This window comes from Protopterus annectens, chromosome 1.part1 (genome assembly GCF_019279795.1).
Source record: "Protopterus annectens isolate FY-2018-M chromosome 1.part1, PAN1.0, whole genome shotgun sequence".
Classification (NCBI taxonomy): Eukaryota; Metazoa; Chordata; order Ceratodontiformes; family Protopteridae; genus Protopterus; species Protopterus annectens.
Genome location: NC_056726.1, coordinates 1,014,008,832 through 1,014,030,403, shown reverse-complemented (window position 1 = coordinate 1,014,030,403; position 21,572 = coordinate 1,014,008,832). Strand labels below are relative to the sequence as shown.

Below are 21,572 nucleotides of genomic sequence, written 5' to 3'. Positions count from 1 at the left end.
AGTGCAATATTTCTCCTAACTGTGTCTTTTACTGCTGATGTGTTCTTACTCTCCCTTTTCCACTTCCTTTTAAGATTTCCCCTGTTTACTTCACTTTTGTCTGTTTCCTATATAGTTCTTTCTGCAGTATCATTTTGGAATCCTCAAATATTTTTTCCTCTGGCCTTGCAGGCATTATTCCATCTTTCAAAAAATGGCAAAAGTATATATTGGAATCTGCTGATAGAACTACATCTTCCATTGTCTGGAGACTTTATACATGGAAATTTTTACACAGATCTTTTTATACACCTTTGATGATGAATAAAATAAATAATAAAGATAATCTATGTAAGAGATGTAATGTAGAAATTAATGCTGACTGGCATGTTTTATGACTGTATGAAGTTGAAAGAATACTGGAAGTCAATTAATGAATTTTTGCAGGCTCTTTACAGATAATTTCATTATTTCTAAGTCTCTTATATTATTCAACACACCTGTTTAAAATGTTATGAATATAATGTGCCATATGGAAATAAGCACAATTAGAATGAGAACAACTAGAAAAACATCACATTTTATTGTATGGGATAATTTACAAAATTTGTTAAAAGTTGAATATTATAATAATACCTATTTTTAATCACTTGTATAAAATTGTTATGATATTTCTCTTATATGTTAAAACAATAAACCTGTTTTGAAAAAAAAAAATGGCAAAAGAGCTCACTCATTCTTACTTTGTGCATAGGGTCATAGGTTAGTACTAGGCTAACTGCTCTTGCGAGCCATTGTAAGCCTAGCCAATTATCCCTTGTGAGACTCAAACCCTGCATCTTGTGTTTGTAAGGCAAACACCTTAACCATTAGGCCACCCTATATCTTACATGCCCTCTTATTTCTTCTGCCTTAGTAATCATTCTTCTCCATTTCCCACTCCTCCTAGATTTTCTTTACTGATGTCCAGCACTTGCTGAATATTTTTGACAACCTTCTCTAGTTCCCGCAAACAGTTCTCTTTCACTATGAGATATTGTTTTGCTGCCAACGTCCACACATTCCCTTACCATCAGCATTATTTCCTACAGCAAGCCTGTTTGCATCATTTCCTTCACATCTCTACAGTACCATTGATTTGTTTATGGAGTTTGATATTTCCTCCATATTCATTGTTATGACTTTAATAACCCCCATGTACTTGTCCCCTGTCGTACCCTTCCAGAACTACATGAAATCCTCCCACCATTCCCATCTGTGTCTATATTATGTGATCGAAGTATCTCTTCTTTGAGCACATTATAAACACGTACACAGCGAACACTGTAAACTGCGAATGACCACATCCTCAAATTTTTTCCTCAGGGAAAAAATTCACGTGGCCGTAAAATAAAAAGCAAACTTTAAAACACTAATTAAGTGGAGGGTTGTGTCCCCCACACCCCCCCTAACTAAATATACTAACTCTGAGATCACCCTACATTGAAGAAAAAGAAGGCAATTCCCGATAACAGCCAACTGAATTTTTTTCCAGAGGAAAAAATTTGAGGACGTGGCCATTCGCGGTTTACAGTTTGCTGTATATGTGTCAATTATTATGTGTTCGAAGAAGAGATTTTTCGATCACATAATACAGACCTCCCATCTTTGGGCACCTCATGCACAAGCACTTGTGTTCGTAAGATGCCCCTTATATTCATCACCCCCCAAGAGCCTTATCTTGCACCATAACTTCTTTTCTCATGCATCTTCATCCCCTCTGTTATTCTTGCCCTGGACCAAATTCCAAGCGTCTCTGTCAAGCTTAGCATAACAAGTATAACATTAATAGCAAGGGTTAGACCCTCCCTATCTGCAAGAGCTCTCTATACCATCTGTTTATCCCCTTAAACAACTTTTAAATTCCAATTCCTGCCATGGTTTCCCTCTTTTTTTCAGTCCTGTTTCCCTCTAGCCAATGAATCCTGCACCTTTACTTGCATCCTGTTCTGTGTTCCTTCCTCCAGTTACCTGTCCTCCCACTCTTTCGTTGCATATCTTTGTGAGCATTGTATTCTGTTTGTATTGCCAACCCTTTCTATTCCTCTGACATGATTCCCCCCAATAGTTGTCTCTCCCTGTGTTTTGCTCTGAGACTTCTTTTCTCAATGTCCTGTTTACTTTTTATGTTATGCCCTCACTTTGCTTCACATTCCTTTAGCCTTCTGTTGTTCTTTGGACCATCCTGCTTCCCTTCATCTTTTCTAGAACATTTTAACACCTTCATAAATCACTTTATATTGTTATCCACACTGTATGTAATTTCTGCAGACTTTTCTTTTGCCTCAAATTTTATCACACACACGGAAAAATGACTAGTGACACTAACTGCTGTTGTCTTCTATCATTCAAGTAGCTCACTAAAGCCCATGGCCTTCATTATTACATTTGTGTCACTTAATTTCCTCTTGTACTGCTAAAATCAGTTACCTTTTAACTTCCACTGTTGCCACACTCTCGCACAACACAGAGTTCTCCACTTGAGATTACGTAGTTTCTTCTTCAGTCAAATTGGCCTGCTCCTGGCCTTGGGACCTCATTTGCTCCAGTTAAATTTGGCTTGTATTTGGATTTCCTTCTGCTTCATATGTTGCATGTCTCAGATGCTGCTATTCCTTCTTCCTTTCTGGAGCAGGTCCCTGCTTTTCTCTGGAAAAGTCGGTGATATTTCCCATCCAGTTATTTCCAGCTGCCCTTCTGCTATTGATGTGGCTTCCTTGCCACTCTAGCTTTTGTAGCGGCTTCTTGCTGCTCTGTTCAGGAACTGCTTGCATGTGCAGCTTGTGCTCCTAGATCTTACCATTCTGATCTTGCATTGTCATTATATTTATTTCTTTCTTTAACTGTGCCTAGTTACAATTGGATCCACTCTCACTGCCATACTCCTTCCCTCAATTTCTGATTACTGTTCCCACTGATCTCCATGCATTCTGCTGCAGTCCACCATACTCTTACTGTCTATTTTGTTTTGTTGTCAGCTGACTACTCTCCTGGAACTCCACTGCAAGACAGCCAGTCACCTAGTCAAATCCACATTAATTTCAAAAATTCTCTTCTTCATTCTCTATGCTCCACTGCTCCCCCCTGCACTTTAACCCCTCCTCCTTCTGCAGGTGGGGTTTTCTTACATACATCCAACCTTATCAGAAAACACACAGTACATATGTAAATTGCACTTTGTTGCACTTTGTTCTTTCTCCATAGCTTTTTTTATTGCATTGCAATATGCTTTTCTTCTTCTTAATATAGAGCTTTATAGGTTATCCAAACTGTCTTTTGTTTAAGGCCAAGGCCATCTAGAAATGCAGACTCATTTTACTGTAAAAATATGTGGTTGTACCACCAAGCCATCTAAGAGGGTCTTAAATATAGACAGTGACCTTAGTACAGAGTAGTCTTGTAACACTTTAAAGGGTATAACCACTGTCACTACACGCCTTCTCTCTTGCTGCCAACAGTAGCATCTCCTTCACTCTGTAAGCATGCAATCTACATATGATGTGCTTTTGGGATATTCCTTGTCCCGATCTCTTTCTTATTTGCTGTACTCTACCTTGTTGCATGTATCACTTCCGGTGGATTTAATTCTACAGAAGACTAGAAAAAAAATAGTCCAGGTCTCCTTCTGCAATGTACTCTAATGCTTTAATTATACTTGAACTGTTCCATCTGATCACATTTCCTGCGAATCCAGCTGGTTTCACCCAAAGTAGTGTTTTTCTTTTTATACATTACACTTGCTGTCTCCAACTTTGATTTTGTCTTTTTAATTGTCATGACAGTTTCTTTCCTGGATTACAGCCACACCTCCTAAGAAAGTAGAACATTTTATGCAGAAGGATGAAATCATGTACCAGGAGGTCAGTAAAGCCTGATAAAAAGATATTAGAATGCCAGGAGAAGTTAGTCATTAATCATTAAAGGCATAAATGATGCCCCGTACATTCAACACCATGCCTTGACCTATAACACAGTCATCCAAAGAGATCCCAAGAAACTGAGTGGACAGTAGCAGCAGCCAACCACATTACAGCAAGTAAAGCCATCAGTGAAGGATCAGTCTGAACAGACAGTGACAAAGAGGAAGGAAGTGGTCCACTACGAACTTGTCTATAAATAGCGAAGTTTCAGTCTGAATCATAGTGTAGATTATTAAACAAGCAAGAGTGAGCGTATTTTTTCACACAGTAGCAGTTACACAGCCTCATATTCATCATACAAAGGGCACTAATTTAAAATACCTGCTAACAGGATGACCCAAGATCTAAGACAGAACAGCAGATTATTACAAAGCACCAACTCCACTAATGCACAGGGATAAATTGCTAACCGTGACCAGATTCATACTGGTCCATAGGAAATTACTAAGCATTTTGTACACTAAAGTGCCTAGTCAAATTTTGCAGTTTCGTCACACCACTGTCTGGATAAACTATTTGTAGGTTAACAGAGAGGCTGATGGAATCAAACCCTGGACCACCGGAAGCACCTAATGGAATCAATTATCTGCACTATCTGCTATACCAAGTGACATAAGCAAGTAATAATGCCTGACAGAGTGTGTGTTAATGTGTAATTAATGCCTGCCAAAGGCAAAGGGCCTTTACACCCCCTGAAAGGGCAATAATTACACATTAACAGAAACCCTGGAGGGCATTATTGCTCTTAGAGAATGGGCTCTCTGTAAAATTATTGTGTTTTAATTACTTACTTTTTATTACCATACTATTTTTAATACATATTTTTGATGTAAAATAGTTCCTCCACCTTATGCTTCAAAGTTGTTATAGTATATGTAAATTATGTTATTGGAAGCATTTTGCATCCAAAATATATCATTTTTAAAAAATATCTGGAAATTTGCTTTACTTTTTCTTCCCCTATTGCTAAAATGTGTGGCTTCTTGCCATTCATTGGTGATTGAAGTTACTAAATAATGACATACATTTTTTAAGACTTTATTTCCTTCATAAAATTCACATCAACGCAAATCCTGCTATTTAACTTACTTTGTAATTTTTATAAGTCTTCTTCTTTTGGCTGCTCCCGTCAGGGGTCGCTACAGCAGATCGAACTGTACGACATTTAAAATCGGTTTCTATTTTGAGCCTTTGTTCCCCCTTTATTTCAGGCTTTATGCAGATTTTTTGAGCTAAAAGGTCAAGAGGTATGCAAACCTCTTATCTGCTGCTGCCACTGGTCTATCATCTCATTGTCTCTACCTCTGTCTCTCTCACACATACACACACACACACACACACACACACACACACACACTTGCACTTCAGAAACATGCATGCTAACACAAGTATTGTTATTGAAGAAACTTTGTGATTTTTTTTTAAAGAGGAATATGTTCCTGTTTTGAAACTTTGTCCCCCCTTTATTTTTGGTGTTATCCATTTACCTTGATCTAAGAGGTGAGATGTACGTAACCTCCTCAATGCTGCTGCTGCTAGATTGTTCTCACTCTTCACTCTCTCTCACTCACACACACCTCACATTCATGTCTGCAAGCACACATTCACACACACAGACTGAAACAAACCCACAAACAGAAACATACTGTGATGCCCACCACTGCTGCCAATATGTGATGGGCACCAATATGTGTTGTCCCCATGCTGGGCCAGTAATCAAGGAGCCTGAATCCTCACTACTGACAATGGAGTGGGATGTGCCTAGGATACACTCAGTATTTTCAGATGCAGACCTCTATGCATCAAGTACAATTTCCCTTAAGAGCAAACAAGGAACACACTCATTCCAGGGTCTGGATGTCTCTATATCTGTGTCTCTAAAGATCCACAATAAGACTCCCCACTGGTACAGCTGTAGGGATAGGTCCACAGCTGAGTGCCCAGGACAAGTCCTCCAGCATCCTCTCTGTAAACCCAGTGCTTCATGTCCCTGTCCCAAGTAGCTGATTCACACACACTGAGAGATTTAATTTTCACACACACACACACACACACACACACACACACACACACACACACACACACACACACCTGAGAAAAGCTGGTACAGGTTTACCTGCTGTGCCCCCGTTCTGCTCAGAGTATAAGGTAGTTACCACTGCCAAAAGACACTTCACAGTCAGCTGCTCTCAGATCCTTAACAAAGAGCATCCAATTATACTGTGCAACATTAATACTAATACAAATGGTAGTAGTTCACCAAGACGGCTAGGCCTTCTGACGTGGCCAAAACAGTGTCACCAAATATAAGTACTCTCAAAGGTTAATACTTTCTAAAAAAGACCATTCTCAATGAAAAGTTTAGATATATTTAATAATAAATAATAAAAGAACAGGAGAATACTAAATATATATATATATATATATATATATATATATATATATATATATATATATATATATATATATATATATCCACAGTAAACCACAGAGTTCACATCATAAAAATACTGAAAACAACACTGATGAACAGACTCATACAAATAAAGAAAAACAGTCTGTACACTAAGTTCACTATATTCCTGACAGAATCTAAGAGAATTATACTGTTCCCTAATAACTTACTTGGGCAAGGCGAGACGAAATACGTGAGTAGTCTTTCTCGTCAGGCTCCCAAACAGAATATGCTAACCTCTGAGATTACATCCTGTAAAATGTAATATCCAAGATGACTTTCAGAATGACCTCTTCTAGTCACCTGACTCTAGGTTCCCACACTATCTCCTTTTGAAGTTTGAGACAGGAATTTAGCAGACTGCTACAATACACATTTAGAGCTTTTTATGGCAAAGCCTAGGAGCCAGAAATATTCACAGCACTTCCCTCCTTTACAAACTCTAACAGATAATAGCTGCTCCCACACCTAGTGTCTCTAGTCCTACTCAGCACTATGGGGTGATGTTTAATGATTTAACAACTCATTTATATTTCCCTTATTTTTTTAAATAAGCCAGCTGTTAACCACTGTTGTAACAGTGTCCTCTGTTAAAACATATAAATTTAATTCAGATACGGTAATACATGTACAATTTTCTTCATTTCAGCAGGGTGCACTGTTGTTACATTATACACAATTAATACAAGCAAAGCTCACAAATACATTTTCAGTGCAAGCATCTCTACAGATCAGTTTGCTACACTAATGACATACAATTGTTTACAAAATTTCAGCTAGTTGTGTTGGCACAAATGCTGCTTAGCGAGTGTAAAATAATGGCAGACATTAGGTTTTTTTCAGTCCAAGCTCCATGGTAGCTTGATATGCTGCCATGAAGCAGTGGACTCATTTTACACTGGGCATTACTTGTACAATAACACCTTGCTGGAGAACACTCATTCTCCATTCAGGGTGCTGATGTACAGTTTTCCAATTCTCTAAGTTCAGTTAATGGCGGGGCAAACTCTGGAGCTGGTGTGAGGGATGATGAGGTTTAGGATGTTCATCTCTCCATACAGGGAGGGATGGGATGGGATGATGTGCTGAGGAGGGGGATACAACTCTGGTAACCTCAGTGGCGATCAGGGCCTCAATTCCAGTGGGACTAGGCATGTGGGTAGGTCTTGAAGGTATTTGAAAGGTAGGAGGATGCTCCTCGTCCATGCCTAATAACAGACAGTGGTATACTAAGGAACTCCCAATAAACAGGTGGTTGGATCTCCACTACTGAAGTCAGACATCCTTAGTGAGAAGCTATGCTGGCTTCCTAGACCCTCACATGTCTGTGGAACTCACTTTGTCAATTACTGCAGGGGTGGGCAATGCTAGTGGAAGAGGGAGATAACCACTTAATAGACATACAATTCATGACTGAGATAATACAAAGGCCTTTCAGAGATACCACTGCAGAAGATCAACACCTTGCCTACAAAAAGAAGGCAATGAATTGCAACTAAAAAAAAATCAGAAGTTTATGTTTATAAATACTCTTAAAAATTCAAAACCAGTACAGGGTTATCTGCATATTTCAATATATCACGCATACACAAATATATACTATGCAGGTAGTACATAGTAAGTCATAAGAGATAAGATGGCTCCGTACCCTCAGCGGTATAAAAGATGTTGTTATACAAACAAAGGACATGGTGCAGGTCTTGAACAATATATTGTCATCATTATAAGTGATGTCACAATTAAAAACAGAAGACATTTTTGTCACTATGGAGCAGACTGACAGCTGCCACAAATGCCTTGCCTCAATCTCAGATGTTGGGAGCCACTCTTTTACCCTCTTCACCTAATCCAAAACTCTCCTTTTGCATCATGGGAGAACAAAGCATCTCAGTGCAGTACCATAGTTGCAGCCATAAGGATTTCTTAATTACATGCCCTACCCATTACCCCACCCCCAAAATCTGGTGCGTAATGACTTTAGTCTAATACATCCATGAATATTACCACCAGAGCTTCCAGCCATCTATGACTCCTCCTCACCACAACTGATTTCAACTTCCTTGTTTTTACTGGTGTCATTCCAAGTGGATGCATTACATATCAGGCTGGGGGAGATGTTTGACAGTCTCACCTGCTTCACTGGGAATGGCCTATATATATATATATATATATATATATATATATATAATTACACATACACATCTCCACATGACATTTGCTGCATATTTGTGGAGATGGCTTCTTCCCCATAGTGTCTTTATTATGCAAAACAAACTAATATACACTCAAACTGTTTAAACCAAAAACAAAACTGGAAAGCAGAACCAAGCTGGATAAAAACGGCACGGACTGTTTTATTCAAGGTAAGCGCTTTCAGCTAAGCAAATGCCCAGCCTTCATCAGACAAAAGTCACACCACACAGCTCTATTTTTATATAAAAAAGTAGTTCACATTCATTAATCGTTAATAAACCAATCACTGTCATGAATCAATTTAAAATGGTTACACCTATAATCATCATATTATAGAAACTTCCTTTCTTAATCTTTTTAGTCAGTGTAAAACAAATGTTTACTCAAGAAGCACCTATTCATACAAAAAAACAAATATAAAATGTATATAATACAACAAAGTTACAAGCTACATTAACAAACCACACAGTAGCATAAAAAACTGAATGCTTAAGGATAGTAAAATAATTAAATATATTATTCAAAGAGAAGCTGTCTCACATTAAAGTTGCTATAAAATGCTATACAAATTGCCAAATAGCATTTACCTAAGAAGAGCTTCTAGTTTAAGCACACACTTTATGGATGCAAATTCATTTAACCCCTGGGGGAGATGAGCACATGTTTTAATTTGCCAAAATAACTCTTGCTCTTCCAGATACAACTGCCAGGGTCCTCCTCTTATATCATTTCTAACCTGGTACAACACACAAAATACAAAACAATGATCAGGGAAATCTAAAATGTGCCTAGCAAGTGCATTTGTGAGGTCCTTCCTACCTATGGCATACAGGTGTTCATAAATTCTTTTCTTTATTTTTCTCTCTGTTTTGCCTATATAGAAGGAAGGACATTTCTCACATAAAGCTACATATATTACTCCCTGTGTATCACAGTTGTAATTACCCTTGATAAAATAATTTTTCCTGTTAATGTACACTTTCTTATCATTGTGAATAAATTTACATTGTGGGCACATACCACATTTTCGCATACCCTTTATTTTATCTTTTGGTTTATCTACGACCATTTCAACAAGATTTTTAAGGTTAATACCCCTTCGATATGTGTATTTTGGATATGTACCCAAAACCTTAACTAGAGCTCTATCTTCTAGTATGATGCTTCAATTCTTAGCCACTACTTCCCTTATAAATTTAAAGTCCACACTGTATGTGAACAAAAAGTTAATTCTAGAGTAAACAGGGGAATCCATATTCATGATGTCATTATCAGTTCTACCCATCAAACCTCCACCCAACAGAGGCATAAAATGCCCAGTGGTCCTTTTGCCCTGAACTTCCTGCAACGTCCCCACAATAAGACTGTCAGGATACCCTCTACTCAGAAACATTTTACTGATATTGTCACATTCCTCAATGAAATCAGTATCATTTGAGATCATTTTGGCAGCCCTGACAAATTGCCCCTTCACTACACTCCTTTTTTGATGGAAGGGGTGACAACTAGAAAAATGGAGGTAACTATTTGAATGGGTTGGCTTTCTGTAAATTAAAGACTTAAATTTGTTATTAGTTTTGTCCTTACAAATTTTAACATCCAAAAAGTTCATTTCATCAACTCCTATAGAATACATAAATTCTAGAAAGTCAGTCATTGCAGAAATATTGTCAATAAACTCAGGGATAAGATTTTGCGGGCCCTTCCAGATAAAACACATGTCATCTTGGTATCTAGTATACCAAGTGACATGTTGTTGGTACAGTTCACTATTGAACAGCCAGTTACATTCCCAAAACGCCATAACGCTATTAGCAAAACTACACCCACAGGGTGACCCCATGGCAATTCCTATATTTTGGAGAAAAAACTGGTCTTTAAAAACCAGAAAGTTGTTTGTTTGTTAACACTACATCTAGTAGAGTTTCCACTAGGTACATCTGTGTATTGGTGGCTTTTTTAGCTAACATGAAATTTCTTGTCCAGTCAATACCTAATTGGTGAGGTATAACTGTATAAAGATCTTTAACATCTACCACCAAAAAGATCACATCCGAATGGTATTCAATTTTATTAAAATTCTCCAAAAAATCCCAGGAATCTTTAGAAATCTGAGGTTCACCCTGGATGTATGGTTTAAGGATACCATCAATATACTTGGCACAAGCATAAGTAATAGAACCCGTCCGTCCACTATGGGCCTTAAAGGGGATCAATTAGATTTTTGTGAATTTTGGGTGTGCCAAAATTGGTAGGAACCTTTGGTGCTGGCATGGACAAATAGTGAAAGGTGTTACAATCAATACTACCCTCTAGAAAGAGATCATCCAACACTCCCCTGATTTTCTTATAGGCTACATGCACTTCATTAAGACTGGATCTCAAATATGTATCAGATTGTAAATGGATAAACATTTTGTTTTCATACACATATTCGTCCATGAAAACCAGACCCCCACCCTTATCTGGTTTCATGACTCTAACATTACATTCATTAAGAAGTGAGATGAAATCTAATTCATGTTTGGATATGTTACTTCTTATTCTCAAATCCTGTGTGTTATTATTAAGTCCAGCCCTAAACATTATCACATAGTTTTCCAAAAATATTCAGCCCAGAATGCAGAGGTGGGTTGAATCCACTTGATACTCTAAAAGAACTAAGAAATGCAGGTGTTTTTCCCAAAGACACAGCCAAATTCAGCTTACGGACATACAGTTTAAGATCTATAAGTGTTTTTACAAGATCACTCCTTTTATCTGGAATGAACGTCAAACCTTTTGAAAAAAAGGTCAATCAGGGGTTGCTCAACAGTTAGAACCATGTAATTATATATCTTAAAGTCACTACATTGGGTTGTAAGGATCTCAGGTCCTATCTCTAAAGGATATGTCATCTCCTCTGTTGGTTTCCTTTTCTCTTTCTCTGTGGTTGACCCCTCTTGTTCAATCTGGTATTGTTGTCCTGAATGTTCCTGTCCCTGGGAAAACCCTGCTCATTATCAATATGAGCAAATTCCTGATTTTGGTTTTGACCATGTGCATTATTTGAATTATTTTGGTCCCTAATACGTTCACTTCTGCGCACAGGCATTTGTTCTTGATTAACATTATTAGTATCTGAAGTAGTAGAATTTTTAGATTTTTCACCTCCCATAGGTGAATTCTGTACTACCAAAGGGGGAGGGGGGTAAGCTTTATTGTTTGCATAATCTGACAAGTCTCTGTCCATTTTACGTTTTTTATTAAGAACCAGTTTAGAAATAGAAGCTTCAATACTTGAAAAAATTCTCAGATAGTCATATTTATATCTCAAAAAATCATTGTCTTGCACCAAGCTAGACTCCAAAACTTCAAGTTCCTCTTTGAGACCAATAATCTCAGTTCCATAAAAATTAATTAAAGACAGCAAAAATTCAAAACCCTGTTTATCAAAGAGGGTTAAAAGTTCTTGATGAAAAACAGAATTGCATAGCAATCCTGCAGGATAACGCCACTGGCGTAAGCCCTTAGGCACAACTTTCTTCGTAATACATTCCTGCAAATAAGCAACTTCTAGTTGCAATTTTTTACAACGAAACAGTTTATGGTCAAAAGTATTCAATCTGTCAACAAAGTTACTCACCGACCACTCACTGTTCGTGGCTGTCCCCTCTGAATCATTAGATACTTGAAAAAAGTATTTTTTACCCAAAAAGTTAGCCATTGTAGGTAGAGCAGCAACATTATTAACTCCATTAACGTTTTCCGATAACTCATTAACTGGACCGTACGAAACCTCTCCACTACGTCTCCTGATGTTACCACTACAATTTGGCTGCCCAGAAGATGCGTTAGCATTATTAACTTGTTGGGAAGTAAGCTGATTCACCAGACGCACTGCAGGGAAACCGGTCGTTTCAGGATTACCTCTGGAAACTGCAACTGAATCAGCATGGTTCCCTTGAGAGCACAATTCCACCTTTTGCGATAACGCTTCCACTCTGTTTAAAAGCAAGTTGACTAGAGTGGTCAAATTTCCTAAAGCATTCTCTTCATTTAAATTATTAGTAAGAATAACTTCTCGCTCCTTGTCCTGCGAGAATAACAGCTGTGAATTAGTCCCATTATGCCCTCTCTCCAATCCAGCTTCTGTGTTTCCACTAGCCATTACGAAAAACAAACTAATATACACTCAAACTGTTTAAACCAAAAACAAAACTGGAAAGCAGAACCAAGCTGGATAAAAACGGCACGGACTGCTTTATTCAAGGTAAGCGCTTTCAGCTAAGCAAATGCCCAACCTTCATCAGACAAAAGTCACACCACACAGCTCTATTTTTATATAAAAAAGTAGTTCACATTCATTAATCATTAATAAATCAATCACTGTCATGAATCAATTTAAAATGGTTACACCTATAATCATCATATTATAGAAACTGCCGTCCTTAATCTTTTTAGTCAGTGTAAAACAAATGTTTACTCAAGAAGCACCTATTCATACAAAAAAACAAATATAAAATGTATATAATACAACAAAGTTACAAGCTACATTAACAAACCACACAGTAGCATAAAAAACTGAATGCTTAAGGATAGTAAAATAATTAAATATATTATTCAAAGAGAAGCTGTCTCACATTAAAGTTGCTATAAAATGCTATACAAATTGCCAAATAGCATTTACCTAAGAAGAGCTTTAAGTTTAAGCACACACTTTATGGATGCAAATTCATTTAACCCTGGGGGGAGATGAGCACATGTTCTAATTTGCCAAAATAACTCTTGCTCTTCCAGATACAACTGCCAGGGTCCTCCTCTTATATCATTTCTAACCTGGTACAACACACAAAATACAAAACAATGATCAGGGAAATCTAAACTAGTAAGTGCATTTGTGAGGTCCTTCCTACCTATGGCATACAGGTGTTCATAAATTCTTTTCTTTATTTTTCTCTCTGTTTTGCCTATATAGAAGGAAGGACATTTCTCACATAAAGCTACATATATTACTCCCTGTGTATCACAGTTGTAATTACCCTTGATAAAATAATTTGCTTAGCTGAAAGCGCTTACCTTGAATAAAACAGTCCGTGCTGTTTTTATCCAGCTTGTTTCTGCTTTCCAGTTTTGTTTTTTTTTCTTTATTATGCAAAGTCAATCTCATGCATCTACCAACCCAGTGGACCTCTACATGTATGGCACTGCTCAACACTAAAAGTCTAAACCAAAGGATACCTGCCCTAGAAGCCTTCCTATGCCTTGAAAACATAACCCGCATAGTCGCACAAACATGGCTCCAATATAGTGATAACACTTATTCTGCTCCAGGATTTTATGTTTACCATGGCTTTAGATCTTCAGCTCTCTAAGTCTAATTTAGAAAGCAGTGCTTAACTGTAACTTCAACCTGGCCATACTCCTCAGTCCATTATAGACAAGCGTAGTACACAAACTGTAATGGCTAGGCTCCTAATGATCTCAGTGAATGACTGCCTGGTATGAAACTATAAAACTGCCTTGCTTCTATCTATGGAAAGTTTGTGACAGCAAATTATCTACACAGGTCATAATAAAGGACAAAGGTAAAACACTCGTTTCACTTCCAGTGCACAATGGTTGTAGACAGTTTCTTCATGACTGTTTTTTGTGCACCCAGCTGCCCAACGTTCAACATGTGCAACATCCTGGTGCTCCACTTCGGCTTCCAGAGAGAGATGTACAGGAGCTAAAACTGTCCCAGCATGGCACCATCCTATGTTAAGGATGACTTTTCCTTATTGTTTACACTGAACCCCCTTTTCCCATGCAGTGTGCAAAGACATCACAGTGCTATTTCGACTGTTCATGTACACTGCCCATTATGGTTCACCTGTCTGCACTTCCTTTTACAAACGTTTACAAACTGGCCAGGATATAATGCATCTGTAAAGTCAGCACATATAAGAAAGGCTTGTTTATTGCTGTCATCAGTATAATCTACACAGAACAATATACTGATAAAAACAGCGTCTTTACTGATACTAACTGCAGACAAGAAAACAATAGATCTGATACAGGTTATCAACACCCAGTGCACTGAACTATGCTTTGAAGAACTCAGCAAGACAAAACTGGGATTTCCTTTCCAGCTTAAATAATTTCAAAAATCCCATTTTAGGTTCATAGGTTGGTACTAGGCTATCGGCCCTAGGGCCTATACAAGCCTAGCCATAACAATTCTTTGGTTATTTCTTCCCACACTATTTACTTCCCTGGACCCCTGTCTAGCAGGGCGACTGACATGATCTCTGGGGTGAATTTCCTTTCTCCCATCCAATCATCAAGGTTCCTTTTGAAGAGGGCCAAAGAGTTGCTCTGCTTGACATGTATGGGCAGTCTATTCCAGAGTCTGGGGAGTCTCTGGGTCAGGAATCTATCACTCCAGCATGTTTTGTTTATTGAGATCACAAGGTTTAGATCCCTGGAGCGTGTGGCTCTGAGGGATTGGGATTTCTTTAAGTGTAGCATGTCCAACAGCTCTGGGTTTGACATGGCCTTGTATGTTAAGCAGAGATCGCCTCTGAGTAGGCGATATGTGACAGAGTATAGCTGGAGTTTTTTAAGGTGGTAAGCATAAGGCATCTGCTTTAGGCCTGTGATTCTTTTAGTGAGGTATTTCTGTGGCCTTTCCAGTTGTTGCAGATGTCTTGAGAGGTACATACCAAACGGAGCATTGTATTCTATAATGGGTCTAATGAAAGATGAGTACAGTGTAACAATGACTTCCTTTTTTCTGGATGAAAAGACCTTAGTGATGAGGTGTGCCACATAGAAGGATTTCCTGACTGTTGTGGTGGTGTGGTCATCGAAGGTGAGACCACTGTCCACCTGTGTCCCTAAGTCTCTTATCACACTTTCGGTGTTTAGTGTACTGTCACCTATGTGGTAATTCACAAATACATGTTTTTTCCCAAAGGGGATAACTATACATTTCTTGGCATTGAGCTTGAGCCTATGGCTCTGGCACCAAGCATCTGTTTCTGTAAGGCCCTTTTGTAGAGTATCCACATCATTTGGGGATTCAATAATGGCTCCCAGTTTGCAGTCATCTGTGAACTTTGTTAGCCAGAGTCCCTTAGTGTCGGCCTGTACTTCAGAGAAGTAGATGCCAAACAAGAGCTGTCCCAGAACTGAACCCTGAGGTACTCCACTTGTCACTTGTCTGGTGCTGGATTTGGAGTCGGCTACTTTTACAGTGTGGGTTCTGTCAGTAAGCCAGTTGGCAACCCATTGAGTGACGTAGGGATTAATGCCCAGCTTAGTAAGTCGATATATGATTCCAGAGTGGGGAATGGTGTCAAAGGTCTTGGCAAGGTCCAGATAGGCTGTGTGGACCGCCTTAGCCTCGTCCATGGCTCTAGAGACTGATTCGAAGAAGTCAATCAGGTTCAGGAGACAAGATCGGCCCTTCACAAACCCAAACTGGATGGGGTCCAGTGTTTGAAGGTTGCCAGTATCTTTGTTTATAAGTTCCATGATAATACGTTCCATGGCCTTGCAGATCAGGCTTGTCAGACTAATGGGGTGATAGTTCCCGGGATCCAAGGTGGATCTCCCCCTTGTGGAGTGGGATAACTGTAGTTGTGCGCCACTCAGTGGGCACGAAACCTGAGGTGAGGCTATGATTAAACATGACACTTAGTTGAGGTGCCAGTTCATTTTGTAGTTCATGTAATACACATCTGGTCCCATGGATGCTGTATTCTTATTTTCAAATGTTTACAAGCAGAAGCTCACTCCACCTTAGTATAATAACTCCAAATTCACAACAGTTTGGGGAAATATTATATGAAGTCAATTATACTTTTTTTAATTAATAAAGCTGTTTGAAGAAATGTTGCACTATCAGACAATGCTTTTTTCTAAAACTCAGAATTTGACAGCATTCACAACAATATAGCGCTTCACTTCTTATTATAGATAGCCGTGCTACAATGAATGTTCACTATGAGAAGCCCTTTTGATGGCTAGGAGGGACAAGTTTTCCACTTTACCTAAGTTATAATAAATTTTGACTTTACTGGCTTTGTCTATAACTATTTCCAGTGGCAATTCATGTCCCAGCAGAACACAACACTTCCAGATTTGAGGCCCTTACATTTTAATTTGTGGTCTTCTGGATTATAAGATTTAAATCATTTTAGAATAATAACATTATTTGGATGAGGCCATAGCTTGTTTTGCTACAGGAGCAGTATGAAACAGCAGTTTTAAGGAATTCACTACTGTTTATTTTGTTTGTCCATTCATTCATTTATTTATTAAGTGTACAAGTGGGCTAGTGCAAGTATTTTTAGACATGACCTGGACCAGAAACATGGAAAGGCACATAATAAAAAGTATGCAAAATAAGGATTAAACATGTATTGAAAAAGTTGCAGTTTACATTACAAAACACAGGAAAGGAATCAGCCAAAGAATGAAGTCACACCCGTGAAACAGCAAAGTAAAAGGCAACTCTCTTCTTCTTACCTGGGACATATCAGGATTCATCATGCTGTAAGGGCGCGGTCGGACTGTACTGGTGCGTAGCGTTGGTGTATGATGAGGACTTGCTGTACCACGTTCCAAACTAGGTGGCGGCGGTCCAACTGTATCTAGGTTTCCTGTACTACTACTGTTCGCCTTCATCATCTGTAGCCTGGAATATAAAAACAAGAGAATAAATGGTTATAGAAAGGACAATGACCTTAACTACAGCAGTCTTTCCTCCTGTCAATGTGTGTTAAAATATGGACGCCCTGGCTGCTAAACTCAGTAAAGTGTTACAGTTTCAGCAGCCACTGTCGGTTCAGTAAAGCTATTAAAGGACCATGAAAAATGTACAAGGACTAACAATTCTTAAAGTGTACATACCATGTGTTATTCAACGTCCAGTGATGCTAACAGCATTGCATTAATATTTTTACTTAAGTTTTTACATGACTATAAACGAAAAATAAAGTTGTGTCAATGTTTTATACAAGACTAGCAAAATAGTGCAATGATTTACAGCATAATCTGTTTATATTCTTTAAACCATAGATTTATTTAAAGCAGGACTCCAGTAGATAAGTGTCCAGAACTGGTTTAATGGCTTATACTCCGCTGCCTACCAGATAGACTTCAGCTCCTCAAAACAAGGAACAGGTTAAATTAGGTATCAGAAAAAGAATGAGCAAACAAAAAAAGAATGAACAGATGACTGAATGCCTCATCTAAACCTGAAAAGTATGATTACACAAAGAGGCATATTTATGCATATCACCTTTATTTTTAAAAGAAAAAGGCTGATTTCTAAGAATTGACTATGTGAAGGTATTCAATTTCTTTTTCAGTCTTGCATACGTTCAGGAAAACTATTGTTTAAGGCAATGCCTTAACATCTTTTGACAGAATCCCATAGGAAATATGCAATTAAAGACGTAAAAAAAAAAAAGTCAGAGCATTTATGTGGCTTGTCTGGTCAGGATAAAACAAACAGTTGTGGGTTCTGTTCAAACCACTTTATTATATACAAACATATCAGGACTGAGGCTTAGTAACTTAAATTTAAATAAACTTATAAACAGAGTGACTACCACACTCATACATGTTCACACTCTGGCTGCTCTTTCAAAATGGCACTGCTGCCTGCACGTGCTCACTAGTTATATGCATGTACCACACTTGGAAATACTTCTTAGAAATACAACACACACTGTTCTACATCCTCCCTCTTTTGGGAAACAGCTCATGCATTAATGACAGCATTGATTAACTTGCAATTGTACAGAAAGAATACTTTGACATGAAGTTATACAAAACTTAATACACATAAACAATCATGTCCAGGTTGCTGTGTATTTCTCACTGGGTGTGGAAATGTCACCAAATCGTGTGACATAAAAATTAGAACTAGGTCTAGCAACGGGGACTGTCTTTAATGAATGTTCATCTCTGCAGACATCTGGGACATCATCAGCAATGGAAGTAGGGGTTGAGACACCTTCTTCAATAGGAACAATGTCTGAATTGCTCTAAGATCTAGAGTCTGTATCACAGGTACGATGCTGCAATATCATTTCTGCAAGAGGAAGGAGATGACTACGGTTCCTCCTGTAATCTATACCTCCTTATTCTAGGAAGTAGGATCTCAGCTCAGCACATATACCTGTCACTTGACCAATCCAGTCGAAGCCTTTTGACATTTGTATTCTCACTGTCTCTCCTTTTTTCAATGGACAAAGAGATCTGCTCAACTTATCATAACTGGACTTCTGAAAAGAATGCTTTCTGAATAGTTGGGCTTTGATTGCTCTGTTGTTTTTAGCTTTAGGCGCCAACAAGCTGAAACAGATAGGCAAGGATGCTCTGATTTGTCTAGACAGAAGTCTCTGAGCAGTTGAACCAAGTATGTTGTCACAGGGTACATTTCTGAGATTGAGTAAATTCAAAAAGACATAGGTATTGTCATGTTTTGACCTCTCTAACAATTTCTTTGCACTCTGTACTGCACGCTCAGTCAGGCCATTTGACTGGAGTGATCCCCAGGGTGAATTTTCTATTTCCCATCCACTCATCAAGATTTCTCTTGAAAAGGGCCAGTGAGGTGCCCTGTTTGACATGTATGGGAAGTCTATTCCATAGCATGGGTTATGAACCTGTCCCTCCAGCATGTTCTGTTGATTGTGACAATGAGGTTGAGGTCTCTGGAGTGTGTGGTGTGGAGGGATTGGAATTTTTTTTAGATGTACCATTTCTAACAGAGCTGAGTCAGACATGGCTTTGTAAGTGAAGCAGAGATCACCTCTAAGTAGGCAATATGAGACAGAGAATAGTTGGAGATTTTTGAGTCTGTCCATATAGGACAAGTGTTTAAGGCCTAGGATCCTCTTTGTGAGGTACTTTTGCAGCCTCTCCAATTGTTGCAGGTGTCTAGTGAGGTACATGCCAAATGGGGCATTGTACTCAATAATTGGCCTAATGAGGGAAGAGTAGAGGGAGACAATGACCTCTTTTTTTCCTGGATGCAAAACCCTTAGTAATGAGATGTGCCACATAAAAGGACTTTCTGACCACAGTAGCAATGTGGTGGTCAAAAGAGAGATTGCTGTCAACCTGTGTTCCCAGATCTCTTATAATGTCTTCTGTGTTCAGTGGACTACCATCGATGTGGTAATTCATGGAAACTGGGTTTTTCCTCAAAGGGGATGAAGACACATTTTTTGGCATTGAGCTTAAGGCCATGGTTCTGACATCAGTCATTGGTCTCAGTGAGGCCTTTCTGTATGATGTCAGCATCACTTGGGGAGTTAATAATGGCTCCCAACTTGCAATTGTCTGTGAATTTTATCAGCCAGAGTCCTTTCATGTTGGCCTGGACTTCTGAGAAGTAGATACCAAACAAGAGAGGACCCAGGACCAATCCCTGTGGGACTCCACTCATGACTGGTCAGCAGTCTGACTTGGAGTCAGCTACTTTCACACTGTGGGTTCTATCTGTTAGCCAGTTTGCAACTCACCTAGTGATATAGGGTTTGATGCCTAGCTTAGTGAATTTTTCTATGATTCCTGAGTGGGGAATGGTATCAAAGGCCTTGGCCAAATCAAGGTAGGCTGTATGAACCGCCTTGCCTTCATCCACAGAAGCACGAACCAAGTAATGCTGATTGCTCCACTTGAATATGTCACTGGCTACTGTTGGCCAAGGTTGTTCAGAAATTTGGATTAGCTTAAGTGGCTCCTTTTGCAACTGTGGTTTAGTATTATTGCATACTGAACAAGATGAAAATACTTTATCAATGTATTGTGACATAGAAAGCCAAAATACTAGCCCTCTCAACTTTCTTTTGGTAGAATCAGAATCTGAGTGGCTACGATGTAAAATTTGGATATATTCATGTTTGTTATAAGGAAGTGGGAACAACAACTTTAGGACCTTTGAAAATGATACTGTCTTGCATAAACAATTCATCTTGGTAAGGAAAATAAGGTTGCACTTCAGGCGATACACAAGATTGCTTTGATGACCATCCAACATCAATGAAGTGGTTGAACTTTTGCAATACTGGATCCGTCTTTGTATGATCTCTCAGCTCATCAAGTCTCTTGGTAGAAAGTTTACAGACTTCCATGGCAGTGAAGTCAAAATTCTCTGCATGAAGCTGTTTTGTTGTATTTCTGGGCGATCTGGATAAGGTATCAGCCAGCCAAAGAAGTTTACCTTTTGTATAGACCATTTTGAAGTTGTACTTTTGTAATCTGAGCTTCATTCTTTGTAATTTAGCTGGAACTGTATGCATTGGCTTTTATAATATAGTGACTAGAGGCTGATGATCAGTGTTAGTCTGAATAGCTCGGCCATGGAACTTTGAACATGTGAACACAATTGTCAAAAGGGAGGGGTGGCATAATGGTTAAGGTGCTTACCTTATAAAGACAAAGTGCAGGGTTTGATTCTCATATGGGGGAAATAGCTAGGCTTCAAACAGCTCACAAGGGCAGTTAGCCTACTACTAATCTATGAACCTAAAAGTTCTTTCTCAATCTGAGCATACTGCATTTCATTTTGGGTGGGAGTTCCAGACGCATAGGCTACTGGTCTGCGTTCTTGAAGAATAACTGTACCAAGACCAAACTTTGAAGCATTACAGGAAAGAATTACTAGTTTAATGACATCAAAGTATCTTTACGTATGTGGGGTGACAATTTTCTGCTTGAGGCCATCAACTGCTCTCTGGTGTTGTTCCAACCATAACCAGGCAACATTTTTGCATGTCAGTTCTTTTAAAGGTGCTGATAACTCACTGAAGTCAGGTATAAACTTGCCCAAATAGTTAACCATTCCCAGGAAATGCTGTAGGGCTTGGACATTGTCCAGTGTTGGCATCTCAAGAATGACTGCTTGCTTGGATGGGTCAGATTGTAAGCCAGTACTAGTGAATAAATGACCTACATATGTAACTTCTGGTAGACTGAATTTACACTTCAGAGGTTTGAGC

At 38.6% G+C, this 21,572-nt stretch overlaps 1 protein-coding gene across 2 annotated transcripts in view; it reads right to left on the bottom strand.

The window, feature by feature from the left end:
• LOC122808740 (brain-specific angiogenesis inhibitor 1-associated protein 2-like) overlaps positions 1–21,572 on the bottom strand; it is a 1,062,100-nt gene that overhangs the window by 186,252 nt on the left and 854,276 nt on the right. For both annotated transcript variants that reach the window (XM_044079751.1, XM_044079760.1), the window contains exon 13: positions 17,083–17,251. In XM_044079751.1, coding sequence (XP_043935686.1) covers positions 17,083–17,251 — 169 coding nt within the window. The remainder of the gene's footprint in view (positions 1–17,082; positions 17,252–21,572) is intronic.